The following is a 16924-nucleotide window of genomic DNA, read 5'->3' on the forward strand; positions in this document are numbered from 1 at the left end:
ACAATGATGGTGCCAACTTGGGCCAGTGAAGCAACGTCCTCCACAACTAGACTGAAGAACAAAAGGACAGCAGCTTGTCTGTTCCCCTTCCCCCAATTCCCCAGCGCTGTTCCCATCCCCCAATAAAAACCTTAAAAAAAAAAAAGCTGCAGTTCAAACCATAGTCTAAAAGGCAACAATATGAAAAATAAAACCAGAGGTGTTATTTTAGAAGTTAAATTATTCATCACGTTAAACCAACTGTGTTAAACAATGTTTTCTTGAAAGAACATCCCACTCTGAATGTGGAATGGGGTTCACTGTGTTGTGCACATAAGAAATGCAACCCGTTGGTTCTCCAACAAAATATAGGGCACATGTCAGAAGTCAAAAATAAGGAAGGCATGAAATATCTAAGAAAAAAACTTAAGGAATGTGCAAAACCTAAGTAAATAAAACTATAAAATTCTAGTAAGGAGTATAGGTAAAATAAATGGAGTAATTTTAGACAGGAAAACTAATATCATAATAAATGTAATTTTCCCTAAATTAATCTATAAATGTAATGCAATACCAATCAAAAGCTATGGTGTATTTGCTTTTTTAATTGAAAAAAAAAATCAATTGGGACAAAAGTGTGAGAAATCCCGAGAAATTTTTGAAAAGGATTGAAGTGAAAAGGTGAATAAGGGGCAAGAGAGGAAAACAAGGGCCTAGTCCCATCAAATTCTAAAACTACTGTAGTTAAAGCAGAATAGTGCTGGCATAGAAATAGAGAAACCAAGTCCAGAAAGGGACCCAATGTCAGGTGGCATCTCATAACCATGGGGAAAAGATGACTGAATCAAGCAATCAATAATATTAGAACTAATGACTAAATCATTTATTCACAACTGAAATCAATTTTGGTATAAAAATGAGGTAGGGACCCATCTTTACTTTTCCCCAGCTAAATGGAAAAATAACACATTAATAATCTAGAAGAAAATAGGGTTGAACACTTTTATACAATTGAAATGAGAACAAGGTTTAAGTAGAAGTGGTTTCTTTTTTCTAATACATGACCATAAACATTTTAAAATAAAGCAGCAGTCACCCCATAATTCCTTTAGAACTTTTATGCCCTTATGAACATGTATTTCTTAAACATGTAAGTAGCATACTATACTTACTCTTTTTGAAGCTGCAATTTCCCATTCAATACATCATGTTATATTTTTTCCCTAAGTCAATTCAAAACAATCTAGTAATCCATCAAATGGGTATGCCATATTTTAACCAATTCCCCACTGATGACCATTTAATTGTTAATTTTTAGCTCTCTAAATAAATTAAAACCTTTTATACATCTTGTTCTATTGTTTCCCCAGAACACTTGCTAAAAGTAAAATTTATGGGTCAAAGGACATGCAGATTTAAAACTTCAAATTTTCACTTAAGACTTCTGTTATATACATATACAAGATATTAATGCTTAGGAAGTCAAACTGGTATATTTTTATTGTTTCTGAGTTTCCTATCATGCTTTAGAACAGCGGTTCTCAACCTGTGGGTCGCGACCCCTTTGGGGGTCGAATGACCCTTTCACAGGGGTCACCGGGTAGGTACTCGTATGTGGGCGTTATCTGCATGTGGGCCTGGAGACGGACAGAGGAGCCGTGTCTTGGTTCCTAAGACCATCGAAAATATGTGTTTTCCAACGGTCTTAGGCGACCCCTGTGAAAGGTTGAGAACCGCTGCTTTAGAATGTCTTAGCAACATGAGATTATAAAACAGGTCTCTTATATTTATCAGCTCTACTGAACTATGATTCACATACCACAAAATTCAACCTCTTAAAATATACAATTCAGTAATTTTGTATGTTCAGAGTTGTACAGCTATTACCATTACTTAATTCCAAAACATTTGCATTACCCCACAAAGAAATTTTGTGCCTGTTAGCAATCACTCCTCATTTCCCTCTCTCCCCAGCCCCTGGCAAGCATTAATCTACTTTCTATCTCTGTATTTGCCTACTCTGGACATTTCAAATCAATAGACTCATAAGGTATGTGGTGTGGCCTTTGTGACTCTGGTTTCTTTCACTTAGCATGTTTTCAAGGTTCGCCCACACTGAAACATGTATCAGTACTCCATTCCTTTTTATGGCACAATAATATTCCATTGTATAGATATATCAAATTCTACTTATCTATTCATTAGTTCCTTGACATGTAGGTTGCTTCTACTTTTTGGCTATTATGAATAGTGATGCTATGAACATCTGTGTACAAGTTTTTATGTCTGTACTTATTAAGTTTTTAATCCATCTACAATCTATTGTGATATAGGAATCTATTTTTTCCTTCCAAAACAGTTAATCTGAATACAGAATCCTAGATTTTCATATCCTCCCTCAAGTTTTTAAATTTTTCAGCAACTAACTACTGTCATTGCAAAGCATCCAACTTAGTTTTGATGGGAATGATTTTCTTTTTACACTCATAATCCATCAGTTTATGCAATAGTTAATAAAATTACTTAAAATTTTTATTTATTTAATTAGTTTCAGGTGTACAAAGCATAATAGACATTTACACCTATCATAGTGATAAATCCCCTCCCCCAAGCTACTACCTCTCTGACATCTAATATAACTGTTACAATACCCTTGACTGTCTTCCTTATGCTATATTCCCCCTCCCGTGACTGTGTGTGTATAATGTATATAATATATAATTATATAATATGTATATATTATCCATATTATATAATTATAGTTGACATACAATATTATTCTACTTCAGCTTCAGGTGTACGGCACATTGGTCATGCATCTGCACAGTCTATGAAGTGATCTCCTTGGTAAGTCCAGTGCCCATCTGGCTCCTTACATAATCTCTACAACATTGCTGATTATATTCCTCATTCTGTATTTCATATCCCATTGACTATATTGTATCTACTAATTTGCTTTCTAATCCTTTCACCGTCTCCCCCATCCTCTTCCTGCTCCTATCTGACAAACAGCAGCTTTTTTTTCTAGATCTGAGTCCATTTCTGTTGGTCGCTCATTTATTGTTCTTTAGATTCCACATATAAGTGAGATTATATGGGGTTTGTCTTTCTCAGTCTGACTTATTTCACTTAGCATAATATTCTCAAGGTCCATCCATATTGTTGTTAATGGTTAAGATTTCATTCTTTTTACAGCCGAGTAATACTCCATTGTATAAATGTACTAGTTTCTTTATCCAACCGTCTATCGATGGGCATTTTGGTTATTTCCATATCTTGGCTATTGTGAATAGCACTGCAATAAACATAGGAGTGTATATATTTTTTTGAATTAGTGTTTTGGCTTTCTTTGGATAGATACCCAGGAGCGGAATTGCTGGGTAATAAGGCAGTTACTTATGAAATACAATAAGTAAGCTCGAATAAGTACAACTGGCTCTTAATATATAAATCCACCGCACTAAGCATACTGTGCAGTTATATTAGAGAAAACCAGCATTCAGGATACCATGGAACTTAATATTGGCTAATGCTGTAGAAGTCAGTGAAGGGAACATCTACCATGCTAATTACCCTATATTGATCCCTGCTTGTTCTATTAATTCTGATTACTTAGGTTTAGTCCTTTTATTTGTTGAATTTGTCTCTTTCATTGTGTTGGCTTTCCGCAGGTGCTTGGTGATAGATTCTGGGCTTATCTCTACTTGAGTAACTTGATGGGTGAGGGGAGGGCTATGATGTGCAGTAGCTGTTGCTCTGCCTTGTACTATTTTCAGTGGGATTGGAGATGCTAAGAACCCCATAATCTGTTCTTCTGGAAATGGATGGTCCTCATTCCTGCCAGGTGTTACAAGTAATGCAGCAGGGGGAGGGGGAAATATCCTGTATCTCCCCACCAATCTCCTGTTCTGAGAATTTCAGCGCTGTTTGTCAATTTTATCTCAGTAAAAGTGGGGTAGAGGGAAGAGAATTTCAGCTTGATAGCAGATAACCTCCTTATAGATATGTGGAACAAGGAGGGAGAGGTGCATTTGTTGAGGTTCCCCACTGTTCAGTCTTTTACTATGGGTCGCTCCTTTCCTCCCTACCTCCACCATCTCAAGAAATTGGACTCGCTCAGTGTTGAACCATTTTCCTGCACTAATTTTTCTTCTGCCAATGGGGCTGACCTCTGGGCCGTCATGCTACTTTCTGCCTTTTGGGAATTTGTTTTTCATTTACCAAAACTCTTGTTTTTGAGTATGGAGATACATATGGGTTTTTAATATATTTTTCATAATTTCTATGGATTTCGTAGGAGGCAGAAGAGATTCCAGATGCTTACTTTATCCTCTTAAACCTGGAACTGCTGTTGGTTTCTGACAGATAGTCTTTACTAAGTGAAGGAAATTTTCTTTATTCCTAGTTTTCGAAGATTTAAACACAGGAAAGGTGAGTTTTATTAACAGGCTTTTCAGTACTTGCTGAGATGCCATGCTTTTTATCCTTTAGCTTATTTAAATAATGAATTACATTACAGATCACTAAATGTGAATTCTGTAAAACTTCCTACTTCCTCACAGCATGCTACAGTTTTACTGTATGCCATATTCAATTTATCAATTGTTTTTGGAAGTGCTACATCTATATTTGTAAGTTAATTGGTATCTGTAGGTAAACACTAACTTTTTCAGGCTTGTGCATCATAGTTGCTAACCTTATCATAGGGAAATGTGTCTCTATTCTAGGACAGTACAAACAACAGAAATAGTGTTTTTTAATATTTGCAAGATACTTTGTATCTTTTTGTGGGGGGAAAACTGTTTATACATACTTAATGGTTGGGAAAACAGTATTCAGAATTGTTTAAACCACCAAGAAATAACTCTCCTAATTCCCCAGAAAAAGTTATTTATAACAATTTGATATATCTGTCCAATGTGTCCTATACTAATATATGTGCACACCTGTGTACAGTACTCATCCTACATATGTGCCTAAGTATCTTTTAACAAAATGGCATCATTCTGTTTTGCAACTTGCTTTTTTCACTTTATACAGCTTTCAAAATATGATCAAATTTATTCCTTAACAACTTCATAGTATATGATTGCCTGGATGTGCCGTAATTAATACTGCCATAGAAACATTTGTTTTAGTTGTCTTTAGTTTACAACCAAGACAATAAGTAATGTCCCTGTACAAATATATTTGTACTCTTTCATATCTTGAATAAATTGCAAGAGGAGATTGTGTCAAAGACTGATACTGCCATATTGTCTTCCAAAAATACTTACGCCAACTTACTTCATGGGGTAGATTTTGACAATTAGACTTTTTAAAGCACGACGTAAAAACTTGAAGCCATAAAGACAGATAAGTTTTACAATCTAAGAACTGAAATTTTCTGTTAAGCAAAAATATACACAAAGTCAGAATACTAAGGCTTTTACCTTTTGAGAGGGAAAAACTTAAATTCTTATAACATTTATAATTAAAATTTAACATCTTTAAAACTAGAATGATACTAAGGTCATGAAGGTAGGAATCAAGTGTATTCTGTTTAATGCTACATTCTTAGAACTAGCACAGTACCTTGTACATAGGAGCTTCTTATATATTAAGTAAATAAAATATAAATAATCCAATAGAAAAATAGCAAAGAGAAATTACATACAAACAAAAAATGGCCAAAAAGCACAGAAAAAAATTGTTCAAATTTTAAACTTAAAAATGGAAATTAAAACAAAGAACTCATATGATCTGTAAGACTGGCAAAGTTTAACAAGTGTAAACTGGTTCAACTTTTTGGAGGGTAATTTAACAATTCTCTTAAATTTTTAAGTGTGAGTATTCTTCCACCATCAATTCTACTACTAGGAATTTAACTTACAGAAACAATTGTATAAGTATAAAGATGTAATTTAATTGAACCATTGTTTATAGAAGTGAACAACTGGAAGCAACACAAGTGTCCATCAATCAAGAATTAAATTATGGGACATCTATATAATATAGCAATATAAAAGGCTTCAGGAAGAATGTGTGATTGCTTAACAGGAAATCCACGTGTGGGAAGAAAGAGCAGGACATTCCTAGAAAGGATAACAGACAGCAAGTGTGGGATGGAGGTTGGGGGAGAATAAAGGAAGAGTGCGTACCAGAAAGGCAGATTGACAGCTGTTCATCATCCACTGGAGATGCTTTTTGACTGTTCTTCCCACCTCCCATTTGATTTTCTAGTTTGAGTTCACTGCACGTCAGAGGAGCCTCCAGGGGACTTTTACAGTAAGGGTGGTCCAGCAACTTAGAACTAAGAATGTTCTGCTTGAGAGATCCATCCTCATCCATCTGGCATGAGCTCTCTATCTGAACAGTCTCTTCGGACACAAGCCCATCTACACTACTTACAGACTGCTCTGCCCCAGACACCGACAGTTTTACCCTGTCATCATTGACAGTACTTGTCCAATTTTCCTGACCCAGAGTCAGAGCGTCTCTTTCGGTTTCCGAAATAAACATATTACTAGAATGATGTTCTGGTAAAGGGATGTCATGCATCAGCTCTGCACACTCCCACTTAGGAGAGGAACAGGGTGACTGGTCCCAGGTGTATGCGGCACTGCCATTCTGGTGATCAGGGAATGATTCCTCTAAACTAAGCTCCTTGCCCAAGAAAGGGCTTCCTTTAGTGCAGCCCTCAGGCACATGAGAGTTCTGTCCCTTCACCACAGCACTGCTGTCCATATCTGGGAAGTACGGTTGATGCTGACAAGGGTCCTTAGGTTCGGGGGAAGGGAATGGGCTGCAAGTGCCACCCTCACTGTTCTCCCTAAAGGTCTCTTGATGGTCCCCAGTGACCTGCACCCAGCTTTGCTGGGCTTTTCTTAGCTTGCAAACTTTGCTTTTTGTTCTGAAGTGCTGGGATCTGAGAATCCTATACCGAAATCTAATCATGGACCATTTCTCATACATCATAAGAGGAGATACTTTTATTCTTCTATGTTGGTTAAGTTGAAACTTTTTTGGAGTCAGGGGTCCCCCATTCCTGTGGTGCTCCAGCCCTTGGTAGCAGCCATAACAAAAGCGCTTTCTCTTATGGTTGCTCAAGGTGACCACAATTGTGCCGCTCTCACCTGGACTCTGGCTCTCCCCATTGAACTTCATGGGAAAGTCAGAAGCTTGCAGCTCTGTCCTCGGTCTGTGACCAATGGCCTGACCTAAAACACTATTTGCTGGTAAGTCAGCAACTGCCTTCAAGAGACTTTTCTCTCCGCAATATTCATGGTCAGAGTTCTCTGCTGATGACAGCAACTTCTCTGCCTGGAGTTTCAGAAGTGTCCTTGAGGAGGAAATGAAGTGTTTAGTGCCTTTTCTTTTCACTTTAGAGGGCAAAGTATTAACATTTTCAGCAGCCACATTGGACTTTGTCTTAGCAAAAAACGGTTCATCCTGGATCCACGTTTTCTGGATTTGAAGGGCCTTCTTTCTACACTGGAAATGCCTCAACTGCCTGCTCCAAGTAACTGGCCTTCCCAACTTGGCTTTCAGAATGCACAAGTGCTGGTGGAAGTAGAACTTCTTAAAGCCTCCAAACCCAGTATTCCATTTCTCAGAAAAGGCTATGCGGATTCCTTTCCTCCATAGAGTTTTCTTCTGTTTTTTCATTTTTCTGATGCATACTGAGATCTGGATGTAGCTGTTAAGAAGAGAAAGAAAAGTTACATTTCTATCCTAAAAATAAGGTCATAAAGACGTATTCACAGAGGAAGCCCTACAACTAAGGACATACAGAAGAAGCCACCTCAAGACTGGCAGGAGGTGCGGAGATGAAGAATGGGCTGGTGCCACACCTGCGTGTGACCATTAAAAATTGGGAGGGGCGGCTGGTTTGCTCAGTTGGTTAGAGCTCAGTGCTCACAACACCAAGGTTGCCAGTTCGATCCCCACATGGGCTGCTGAGCTGTGCCCTCTACAATTAGATTGAAACAACTACTTGACTTGGCGCTGATGGGTCCTAGAAAAACACACTGTTCCCCAATTAAAAAAAAAATTGGGAGGGATATCTTGGCTGCGGCGGTCCCCCCAGGAAGAGCAAGGGCCCCAGGCCCATACTAGGCTCCCCATCCCCGGTTTCAGTACCAGGGAGAGAAGTCCCCACAATCTCTGGAAACCACAATCTGTGGAAATCAGCAGAGATTGTGGCTTGGTGAGACCAGGGGGACTGCAGTTCCAGGCACTCCTCTTAAAAGGCCTGCGCATGGACTTACTTGCTGACGGACTCACTCACTCTGAGCTCTGGGGAAGCAGCTTGAAAGGCGCCAGGGACATATGGGGAGGAACTGAGTTGTCTAGCAGGAGGGTGAGGGCTAGAGGGGCAGCTTTCTCCCAGACAAAGAAGCTGGCGGAAGCCAGTGTTTCTCTGTTGAGCCCTCTCACTCCCTGCGTGCAGACAGAAGTGGCCCCCTTATCTGAGTCTCCATCAACCTGGCTATCACAATTGCTCACCATGATTCCCTGAGACCCTGCCCTACCTAACTTTTGGGCTCACCCAAGCTGCTTCCAGTGGCTTTTCCATATAAATGGCCTGCACTGGCTCATGCTGCGGACTTTCCTAAAATCTCTCAAAGGTTCACTAAACCCAAACAGCAGCATCTGGCTTTGGCATGTCCTGTACCTCTGGCTGAGCAGCCTTAAGCCCAGCACTAGCAGCAGCGGCCTCAGTTTGAGGTTTGGCCTCTCCAGGCACCTCTAAGCTCAGTGCAGGTGACAGTATTCTGAGGATTGCTTTATGGCTCATGACAGGTGGCCCTGGGCAGGCACAGGCTGTGGCTGAACTTGGCTTGAGGTGGGACCCCTCCCAGAAGGCCCCGAGGCTGGCACACCCAGTGGCCAGATTCAGACTGTACTGTGCTGGAGCATTACCCAGCCACCTCCGGGACAACACACCCAAAGAGCACACTGAGCAGGCACCAAAACCCTGCCAAAGTGAATCCTGCTCTATAGGGTCAGCCCCCGAACACTTCCTCCACTGTAGTCAGTCCTCACAACCAATCAGAACGAGAGTCAATCCCTCCCAATGATGTGCAAACAGCAACCAAGGCTCATCTACAACAGGAGGGCACACACAACCCACACAAGGGACATACCCAGAGTACCCAGCTCAGATGACCAGGAAGGCTGTGCCACTGAGCGCCACAGCACACCTACTACATAAGACCACTCTACTAAGACCGGAAGACATAGCAGCTCTACTTAACACTAGAAACAAACACTTGGAGGCAGTCAAAATTGGGAGACAAAGAAACATGTCCCAAATAAAAGAACAGAACAAAGTTCTAGAAAAAAACCTAAAAAAAATGGAGACAAGCAATCTACCAGGCACAGAGTTCCAAACACTGGTTATAAGGATGCTCAATGATCTCAGGGAGAACTTCAACAAACAGACAGGAAACATAAAAATAGAGATAAATGGGCCGGCCGAGTGGCTCATTGGTTAAGAGTTGGCTTGAGATGCCAGATCTGAGCAGCAGGGCCCCAGTTCGGATGCCACATGTGGGCCAGTGACGCTGCACCCTCTACAGCTAAGATGGTGAACAACAGCTTGACCTGGAGCTGAGCTGCTGTGAGTCGCCAGCGTTGGAACAGGCTGCAGCCCCTGCTGCAGTGGGCTGCCATGAGCTACTGTGAGTGGCTGACAGCTAGTGTGAGCAGCCAGCAGCCAGCATGAGCTGCTGTGAGCCGCTGTGAGTGGCCATCCAATGGCCAGCGAGCAACTGTCCCACCCGGGAAGAGCGCAATGATAATACCAACATGGGCCAGTGAAGCGATGTTCTCCACAACTAGACTGAAGAACAAAAGGACAGCAACTTGTCTGTTCCTCTTCCCTGATTCCCCAACGCTGTTCCCCACTCCCAATTCCCCAATAAAATATTAAAAAAAAAGAGAGAGAGAGAAAAAACATAAGAACTATTTAGAAAGAAAGAATATAATAACTGAAATGAAGAATACATTAGAGGGAATCAACAGTAAATTAGATGAAGTCGAGGACTGAATCAGTGACTTAGAAAATAAGGTAGCAGAAAACACCCAATCAGAACAGCAAAAAGGAAAAAGAACCCAAATAAATGAGGACAGTTTAAGGGGCCTCTGGGACAAATCAAGTGTACCAACATTTGTTTCATAGAGGTAACAGAAGGAGAAAAAGAGAGCAAGGAATTGAAAACCTATGAAATAATGATGGAAAACGTCCCTAACCTGGCAAAGGAAATAAATATAAGCCCAGGAAGTGTAGAGTCCCACACAAGATGAATCCAAAGAGGCCCACACCAAGACATTTCATCATTCAAATGCCAAAGGTTAAAGACAAAGAGAGAATCTTAAAAGCAACAAGAGAAAAGCAGTTAGTTACCTACAAGGGAGTTTTCTAAGATTGTCAGCTGATTTCTCAACACTTTGCAGGCCAGAAGGGATTGACATGAAATATTCAAAGTGATGAAATCAAAGGACGTACAACCAAGATTACTCTACCCAGCAAAGCTATTATTTAGAATTGAAAGACAGATAAAGAGCTACCCAGACAAGAAAAAGCTAAAGAAGGCCATCACCCCCAAACTAGTATTACAGAAATGTTAAAGGGACCTCTTTAAGAAGAAGGAAATAATAAAAAATATGAATAATAAAAGAGCAATAACTACATATCTACAAGAATGAACAATTACTTTAAATGTAGGTGGATTAAATGCTCTAATCAAAAGTCATAGGGTGGGGGCCGGCTGGGTGACTCAGCTGGTTAGAGCATGTGCTCTTAACAACAAGGTTGCTGATTCAACTCCAACATGGGATGGTGGGCTGTGCCCCCTCACAACTAGATTGAAAGGGGCGACTGGACTTGGAACTGACCTTGCGCCCTCCACAACTAAGGTTGAAGAAGGACAACTTGACTTGGAGCTGATGAGTCCTGGAAAAAACACACTGTTCCCCAATAAAGTTAAAACAACAACAACAAAAACAAAAAACGGGGTCAGCCGAGTGGCGTGTTGGTTAAGAGTTGGCTTGGGACGCCTGCTCTGAGCAGCAGGACCCCGGTTTGGATCCCACATGAGGGCCAGTGATGCTGCGCCCTCTATAGCTAAGATGGTGAACAACAACTTAACCTGGAGCTGGGCTGCAATGAGTCACGGGCGATGGTGTAGGCTGCAGCCCCTGCTGCAGTGGACTGCCATGAGTTACCGTGAGTGGCTGGCAGCCAGCATGAGCGGCCGGCAGCCGGCATGAGCTGCCATGAGCCGCAGTGAGTGGCCATCCAATGGCCGGCAAGCAACTGCCTCACCCAGGAAGAGCGCAATGATAATACCAACATGGGCCAGTGAAGCAACATCCTCCACTACTAGGCAGAACAAAAAGGACAGCAACTTGTCTGTTCCCCCTTCCTCGATTCCCCAATGCTGTCCCCCAATTCCCCAATAAAATCTTTGAAAAAAAAAAAAGAATTTAGAGACTTAGTGACTTGGTTTTTCATCTGAGGCACATACCATGTCTTTCTAGATTCTGAATTCATAGACCACCTATCTGTTAACATGGCTTTTTTTATCAGTGAATTTAGAATTCTCTTTTTCATGTGGTTGTAGGAAGTTAACATGCTATAAAATGAGTCATTTTTAGAAAGAAAATAATTCAGCATTTTCTTTTAGAGGATTTGTGATGTAGGGTCCTTTTCTGGCTCTACTACTAACATAGAATAGGTATTACTAGAGTAATGAGAAGGCTATCAAAGAATAATCTGAGAATGACTATATCTCCCAAAGAAAATGCTCAACTCTGCCTGATGGTCTATTATCTTAATAAACTGGAAATATTACCCACTCCCCCAAAAAAGTCATGATGTTTCACATAATGGGTAAGAAAAATACACACGAAGCACTGTTACCAGATCCGTCAATCCTTTCTAGGCATCTACCAAATTCTTTAAATCAGTCACACAGTACAATTTAACCAAGGAAAGAAAAAGGGACTAAAAATTCAAAGACAAGCTTAAAGTAAATACTGAAAGCCTTTAGTTAAATCAGGCAGTACAGAGCCCAGCTCTCAAACTGAGTTCCAGAGAAAGTTGGCTAGTGACACAAAGTTCAGTAGTCATGCATACCACAATGGGGGGGGGGAATGGGGAGGGGGGGAACGGACGTACACTGGGTTTATGATAAGCCAATACAAAAGCAAAATAATCTTAAACTGGAATTTTTCCGCAGTTTATGAAGGCTTGGCACAAAAACCTACTAAAAAACTGATTTATAAAAGTGATATAATCTTTATATTATTCTGCCAACAAACAAACCTAAGCAACATTTAGTAAGAAATTTTACTGTACAACCTACTTTCATGAAAGAGCATTAAGGAGTCTAACCGCATAGAAAGCTATAAAAACAGAATTACAGAGCTACTAACTTAACGGTCTTTCTTATTTTAACTTCTGAGCTCAAGGCACTACAAAACCTGAAATAGTACTATTGATTCAAGTAAGGTTATTTGTTAAAGAAAGGAAAAGAGAAAAAAAAAAACAATTAAGAAGGCATAGAAGGCAACAAACTAATGGGGCATGGCACTCATCTCTCTAAGCCTGTTTATAAACTAAAATGTGAAACACGATCTACATCTATGTTTTCAAACCATGAGTATCACCTGACAAGCTTTTCAAAAACCACAAATACCCAGGTCCCACTTCAGATCTACTGAGGTAATGTCGAGGCATCTGGGGTTTGGTTTTAATTCCACAACTGCTTCTGATGCCCAGGAAGGTTCTGGAACCACTGGATAAGATGACCTTCCTTATCCATGACTTGAAGTTCCAAATTGACAATTCTATGTCAAAGGAACTGAAAGATTGCACTTGGGTACATACTGCACAGCAGCCATCATCATACTCCACTAAGGAAAGGAAAGCATCCTTCATTTGTCTGACCAAGCAATTGGGTTTAAGAACAGGGGCTACTCACTGAAGTCACTGATTGCATCTCCCATCCTTCCTGCCCTAACACTTCTCTAACTTAGGGTCTATTAAACTTCAGTGGTGAATGTTCTCTCCTATATAGAGAAAGGCATCTCCTCAGATTAACTTAGAACTGTAATGTCCAGCCACTCAAAGGATTCAAGTTCCTGTATTTATTCTCTGCACATTTTCAATTAACATGAAATGTTTTAGAGGCAGAGTGAGGAGTCCTCAGAAACGTGTGCAAAGAATTCCTTTTAAAGTGGACCAAGGTGTAAAAGAGGCCCCTCCCAGCTTTTCTCCTGGAAAGGGCCCACCAGGCAAAGTTATCTTGAGTAAGGAGCAAAACTGATTTGGGTCATCTCTCATATACCAATAATGTTTTATCAATAAGCATGAGACAGCTGGGTCTGATTTCTTCCTAATGCTGCCCAACCCAAAGCACAGTCTGCAGTTAGGTTCTAACTACACAAGATCCTAGTATCTCCTCTGGCACCCTTCTCCATAGCAAGCTTAGTTATTCTAGGTAAAAGACATAACTAGGAACCTACCATTAAGTGTCCTGTATATCCTTAAACTGAGTGTAACTCGATTCCCCAAATATTTCATGATTAACATTCTGCTGTCATTTCATTTAATTCTCCCTACTAATTTATATAGGTATAAAAGAAGCTCAACTTTACATGCGGTAAAAAACGTCGAAGTGTTAAAACCACCACCAAATGGCAGGCTAGGATCTCAACTCAGCTCTTCTGACTCGAAAACGCTTCCCACATCCTCTCCACATCTCTCTCCTCTCCCAACACAGCGGCCATACAGTGGAACTGGGGTTCATACTGCCTACCATAGATAAAACAGAAAAATCAAGCTTCCCACCACACTGATGTTCAATTATGCCAAACCCTTTCACTAGAACAGGGTCCCAGGAGTGTGGGGGAAGAAGCTGAAGGCAGGCAGGAAGGAAAACTGTCCCTCCAAATAAAAGCCCTTGACTTCCAAGATCGCAGGAGCTGGAGGACCTCTAACAGCAGCGACTCTGACTGACTCTGACTCTCTCTCTCTCAAAGCTTTCCCTGGCTTCAGGAGGAGCGGCCGGGGGCGCTCGTTTTCTCTGCTTCTGCGTCGTGCAGCTCGAACTGGAGAGAAAGAGGGGAGGACAGCGGTCCCTAGGGACGAGTTCCCGCCCCCAGGAAGGCACAGCAGCGCTCAGGGAGAAATCTGCTGCCTCCCGCTCGGGCGTGGGAGTAGGGCAGCGCTTGAGGCCTCCAGGCCGGGGTGCTGAGCTGGCGCACACTGGCGCGGGAATGGCCAGACAGCCAGGTCCGTAAGTCATTTGGCCGATTTGACACCCGGGTTCCCGCTTACCTCCGCCCCTGGCTGCCCTCACCTGCCCCGCCGCGGGCCCAGAAACTGCGGCAGCTCCAGCTGCGGCCCCGCCTTCGCCAGCTCCAGGGGAAGACTCGTCAGCAAAGAGGTGTCCGGCCTGCACACGGCAGCCACGGCCGCCCAGCTTCCTTTGCAGCCGCTGTCGCGATGCCGGCGCTTAGTTATACCGTCACCTCCTTCCGGGCCCTTCCGCCTCAGCCCCTCCCCGCCCCGCGTGCCGGCGGAGAGAGCCCGCGACGACCCGGCGCTGGGGCCGCGGCCCCGCCTTCCCTCGCCGGTGTGGACGTCTGGCTCTTACGTGTGCCGTGTCGTCCCGACCCCCGACTCCGTCCCCTACCCGGCGCCTCCTTCTACAAGTGAGGACTTGTGGAAACTGATATAGAAATTGCAGAAGCTCTACAAATTGGGTTTGAGAGACCTGTTCAGCCTCCTCTGAAATGTTTACCCTACAAGGGCTAGGGCAGACCGCAGCTAATGTGTGGCCCGTTCCTCCACTAACCCGTTTTCCTTTTTGAATAACAAGTGAAAGACCCCATTCCTACTCTGGATGCTCTGGCCCAAGCATTTCTTCTCTGATTCCCCCATGATGACCTTACCCATCGGTATTATAATGCACCTCTTCATCTGTGCCCTGCCTCTTCTCGACTGAGAACATTTCCATTGGAGGATAGAGCCCGATTTTATTCACCACAGTAGCCAGAGCACCAAATAGTGACTGGCCTATTACAAGCGCTTAGTAAGTCAGTGCGGTACATCTGTTATTCTCTTCCTAATGAGAGAGGAAAATGACCTCAGTCTGATATGTTGAGGCACTATTCATTAAACATTTTTTGAATGTGAACATGAAGTAGTCTTTCTCTTGGAAGCCCTCAGTCTAATTGTGGGGAAAGAGACATCAATAATTTTAATACAATATCCCGACAGGGAGAAAATATAACAGATTTATGGTGGAAGATAAATTCAATTTTAGACATACTCGATTCCGATTGTTGCAGGAAAGAGGATTCTTGGCTATAGGCAAGGAGCAAGAGATAATTCAATAGCGAGCCAGATAGCAAAGTGAAAGTAGTTTGTTGAGTAAAGATCTACTCCATAGGCAGAGTAAAAGTTGCTCCAAAATGAGACGTTGATTTTGGTGCGACAGCAGTTTTTATTTGGTAGGGGTTTTATTTGTATTGAAATAAAGGGGCGGAATGTTCTATTAGTTCCAGGAAACTGGTGGGCTTTTCTGAGAATGGGGATACACCCCCTTTTTTGTCCTTGTATGGTCCTTTCCTGAAGTGTCATGGCACTGGTGGGTATGTTATTTGGTATGGAAATGTGTTTTAATGAGGGTATAAGGCTGGAAATTACTTGGAGGTAAATCCTGTAGTCATCTTGATCTTGGCTAATCCTGGCCTGTTTGTACTACATCCTGGTTTACTGGATTTTCTCCCATGGTTGACATTTCCGTTGTTTTCTGCCCTAGGGTGTCCTGCCCTGCCCTGTCTCATCAATAGAATGGAGATGGATATAATGGAATACCAAGGGTTGGGTTCCAGGCGCCATTTACCCCAGGTGCAAGCAGTAAGGGTGTGACTATAGAGAAGATACAAAGTATAGTAAAACTGACTACAATGTGGTTTGCTTTTAATTATCATGTATCAGCAAATTCTAAATGGTGTCAATAATAAAGTACTCCTCCCCCAAACAAAAGCTTTTCTTAGTCTTCCTAAACAGTTGCTATAGGCACTATTGAGTTTTACTATACAATCATGCGCTGCTTAACAGGAAAATGTTCTGTGATTTCAACATTGTGCAAACATCATAGTGTACTTAGTTAGACAAACCTAGATGGTATAGCCTACTACACAGCTTGGCTATATGGTATAGCTTATTGCTATATAGGGGAGGAAAAATAATTTTCCCTCTACCCTTCTGGGTTCTTGGTTTAGACATCCCTATAGTAAAAGATTAACAGGAGAAAACAAACAAAAGTTTAATAATATGTATCCCCCTCTCCCTCACCTCAGCTAGACCTGTTCTCTTCCCCCAAAATGTATCACTAATACCAAGAGCCTATGCCTCTCTCTCACCTCGGCTAGGCCCGTTCTCTTCCCTGAGAATGTATCACTAATAAACCCTGATTCCATGTTAATCAGCTTGCTGACCTTTGATTCTTCACTGTGTCGGCAGGAAGAACCAAGACTCCCGTAATACCACCACCTTAAATGCCATCCTCAGCTGAAGACAAAAGAAGAAGCTGTGGCTTGGGGGAGTCAGTTATGGGAAGTTACCAGGAAAAGCACAGTAAACAAGGGTAGGGTTGTTATTGCAGACTTAAGTCACTGTTTTCTGCATTGTTAAGTTTCTGGAAGGCCATCTCCCTCTTCTAGTAAGGCTAGGGGCGCCCCCTTACAACTGGAATGTCTTTTACAAAGGGTAACTCCTACTTGGTTTCCAGATCTTCTCCCATGTCTGCTGTTTCTTAAAATTAAGCAACCTTGTGCCAAAAAGACATATTTTGGAGTGACAAATCCTGTTTCCCTACAGCTCAGGCTACAAATCTACACAGCTTGTTACTGTAGGCAATTGTAAGACAATGGTAAACATTTG

General features: G+C 41.9%; 2 protein-coding genes across 4 annotated transcripts in view; one reads left to right on the top strand and one right to left on the bottom strand.

Moving 5' to 3' along the window:
- SENP5 (SUMO specific peptidase 5) overlaps nucleotides 1-14467 on the bottom strand; it is a 39224-nt gene extending 24757 nt beyond the window's left edge. The window contains exons 1-2 of one of the 3 annotated variants that reach the window (XM_019651627.1): nucleotides 14309-14467; nucleotides 6120-7657 (exon numbers count right to left, since the gene is read on the bottom strand). In XM_019651627.1, the coding sequence (XP_019507172.1) occupies nucleotides 6120-7626 (1507 nt within the window). In that variant the 5' untranslated portion in view covers nucleotides 7627-7657; nucleotides 14309-14467. The remainder of the gene's footprint in view (nucleotides 1-6119; nucleotides 7658-14308) is intronic. The other 2 variants (XM_019651644.1, XM_019651634.1) reach the window with 2 other exon arrangements.
- Nucleotides 12774-16054, top strand: LOC109387093 (leucine-rich repeat extensin-like protein 3). Its single transcript, XM_019650792.1, has 3 exons — nucleotides 12774-12848; nucleotides 14256-14685; nucleotides 15798-16054. Exons 1-3 carry the CDS (start codon nucleotides 12774-12776, stop codon nucleotides 15905-15907), a joined length of 615 nt encoding a protein of 204 aa, XP_019506337.1. The 3' UTR covers nucleotides 15908-16054.
- The last annotated feature ends 870 nt before the right edge of the window (nucleotides 16055-16924 follow it).

The sequence above is a fragment of the Hipposideros armiger genome, unplaced genomic scaffold, assembly GCF_001890085.2.
Source record: "Hipposideros armiger isolate ML-2016 unplaced genomic scaffold, ASM189008v1 scaffold_8, whole genome shotgun sequence".
Classification (NCBI taxonomy): Eukaryota; Metazoa; Chordata; class Mammalia; order Chiroptera; family Hipposideridae; genus Hipposideros; species Hipposideros armiger.

What these genes read in the sequence shown, in the direction of transcription:
- LOC109387093 (XM_019650792.1), top strand. Translation starts at nt 12,774, where the DNA reads ATGACCTTCCTTATCCATGACTTGAAGTTCCAAATTGACAATTCTATG. An exon ending in AACTGAAAGATTGCACTTGG is followed by an intron (nt 12,849 to 14,255) that starts GTACATACTGCA and finishes GGGAATGGCCAG; the next exon opens with ACAGCCAGGTCCGTAAGTCA. An exon ending in CCCGGCGCCTCCTTCTACAA is followed by an intron (nt 14,686 to 15,797) that starts GTGAGGACTTGT and finishes TTTCTGCCCTAG; the next exon opens with GGTGTCCTGCCCTGCCCTGT.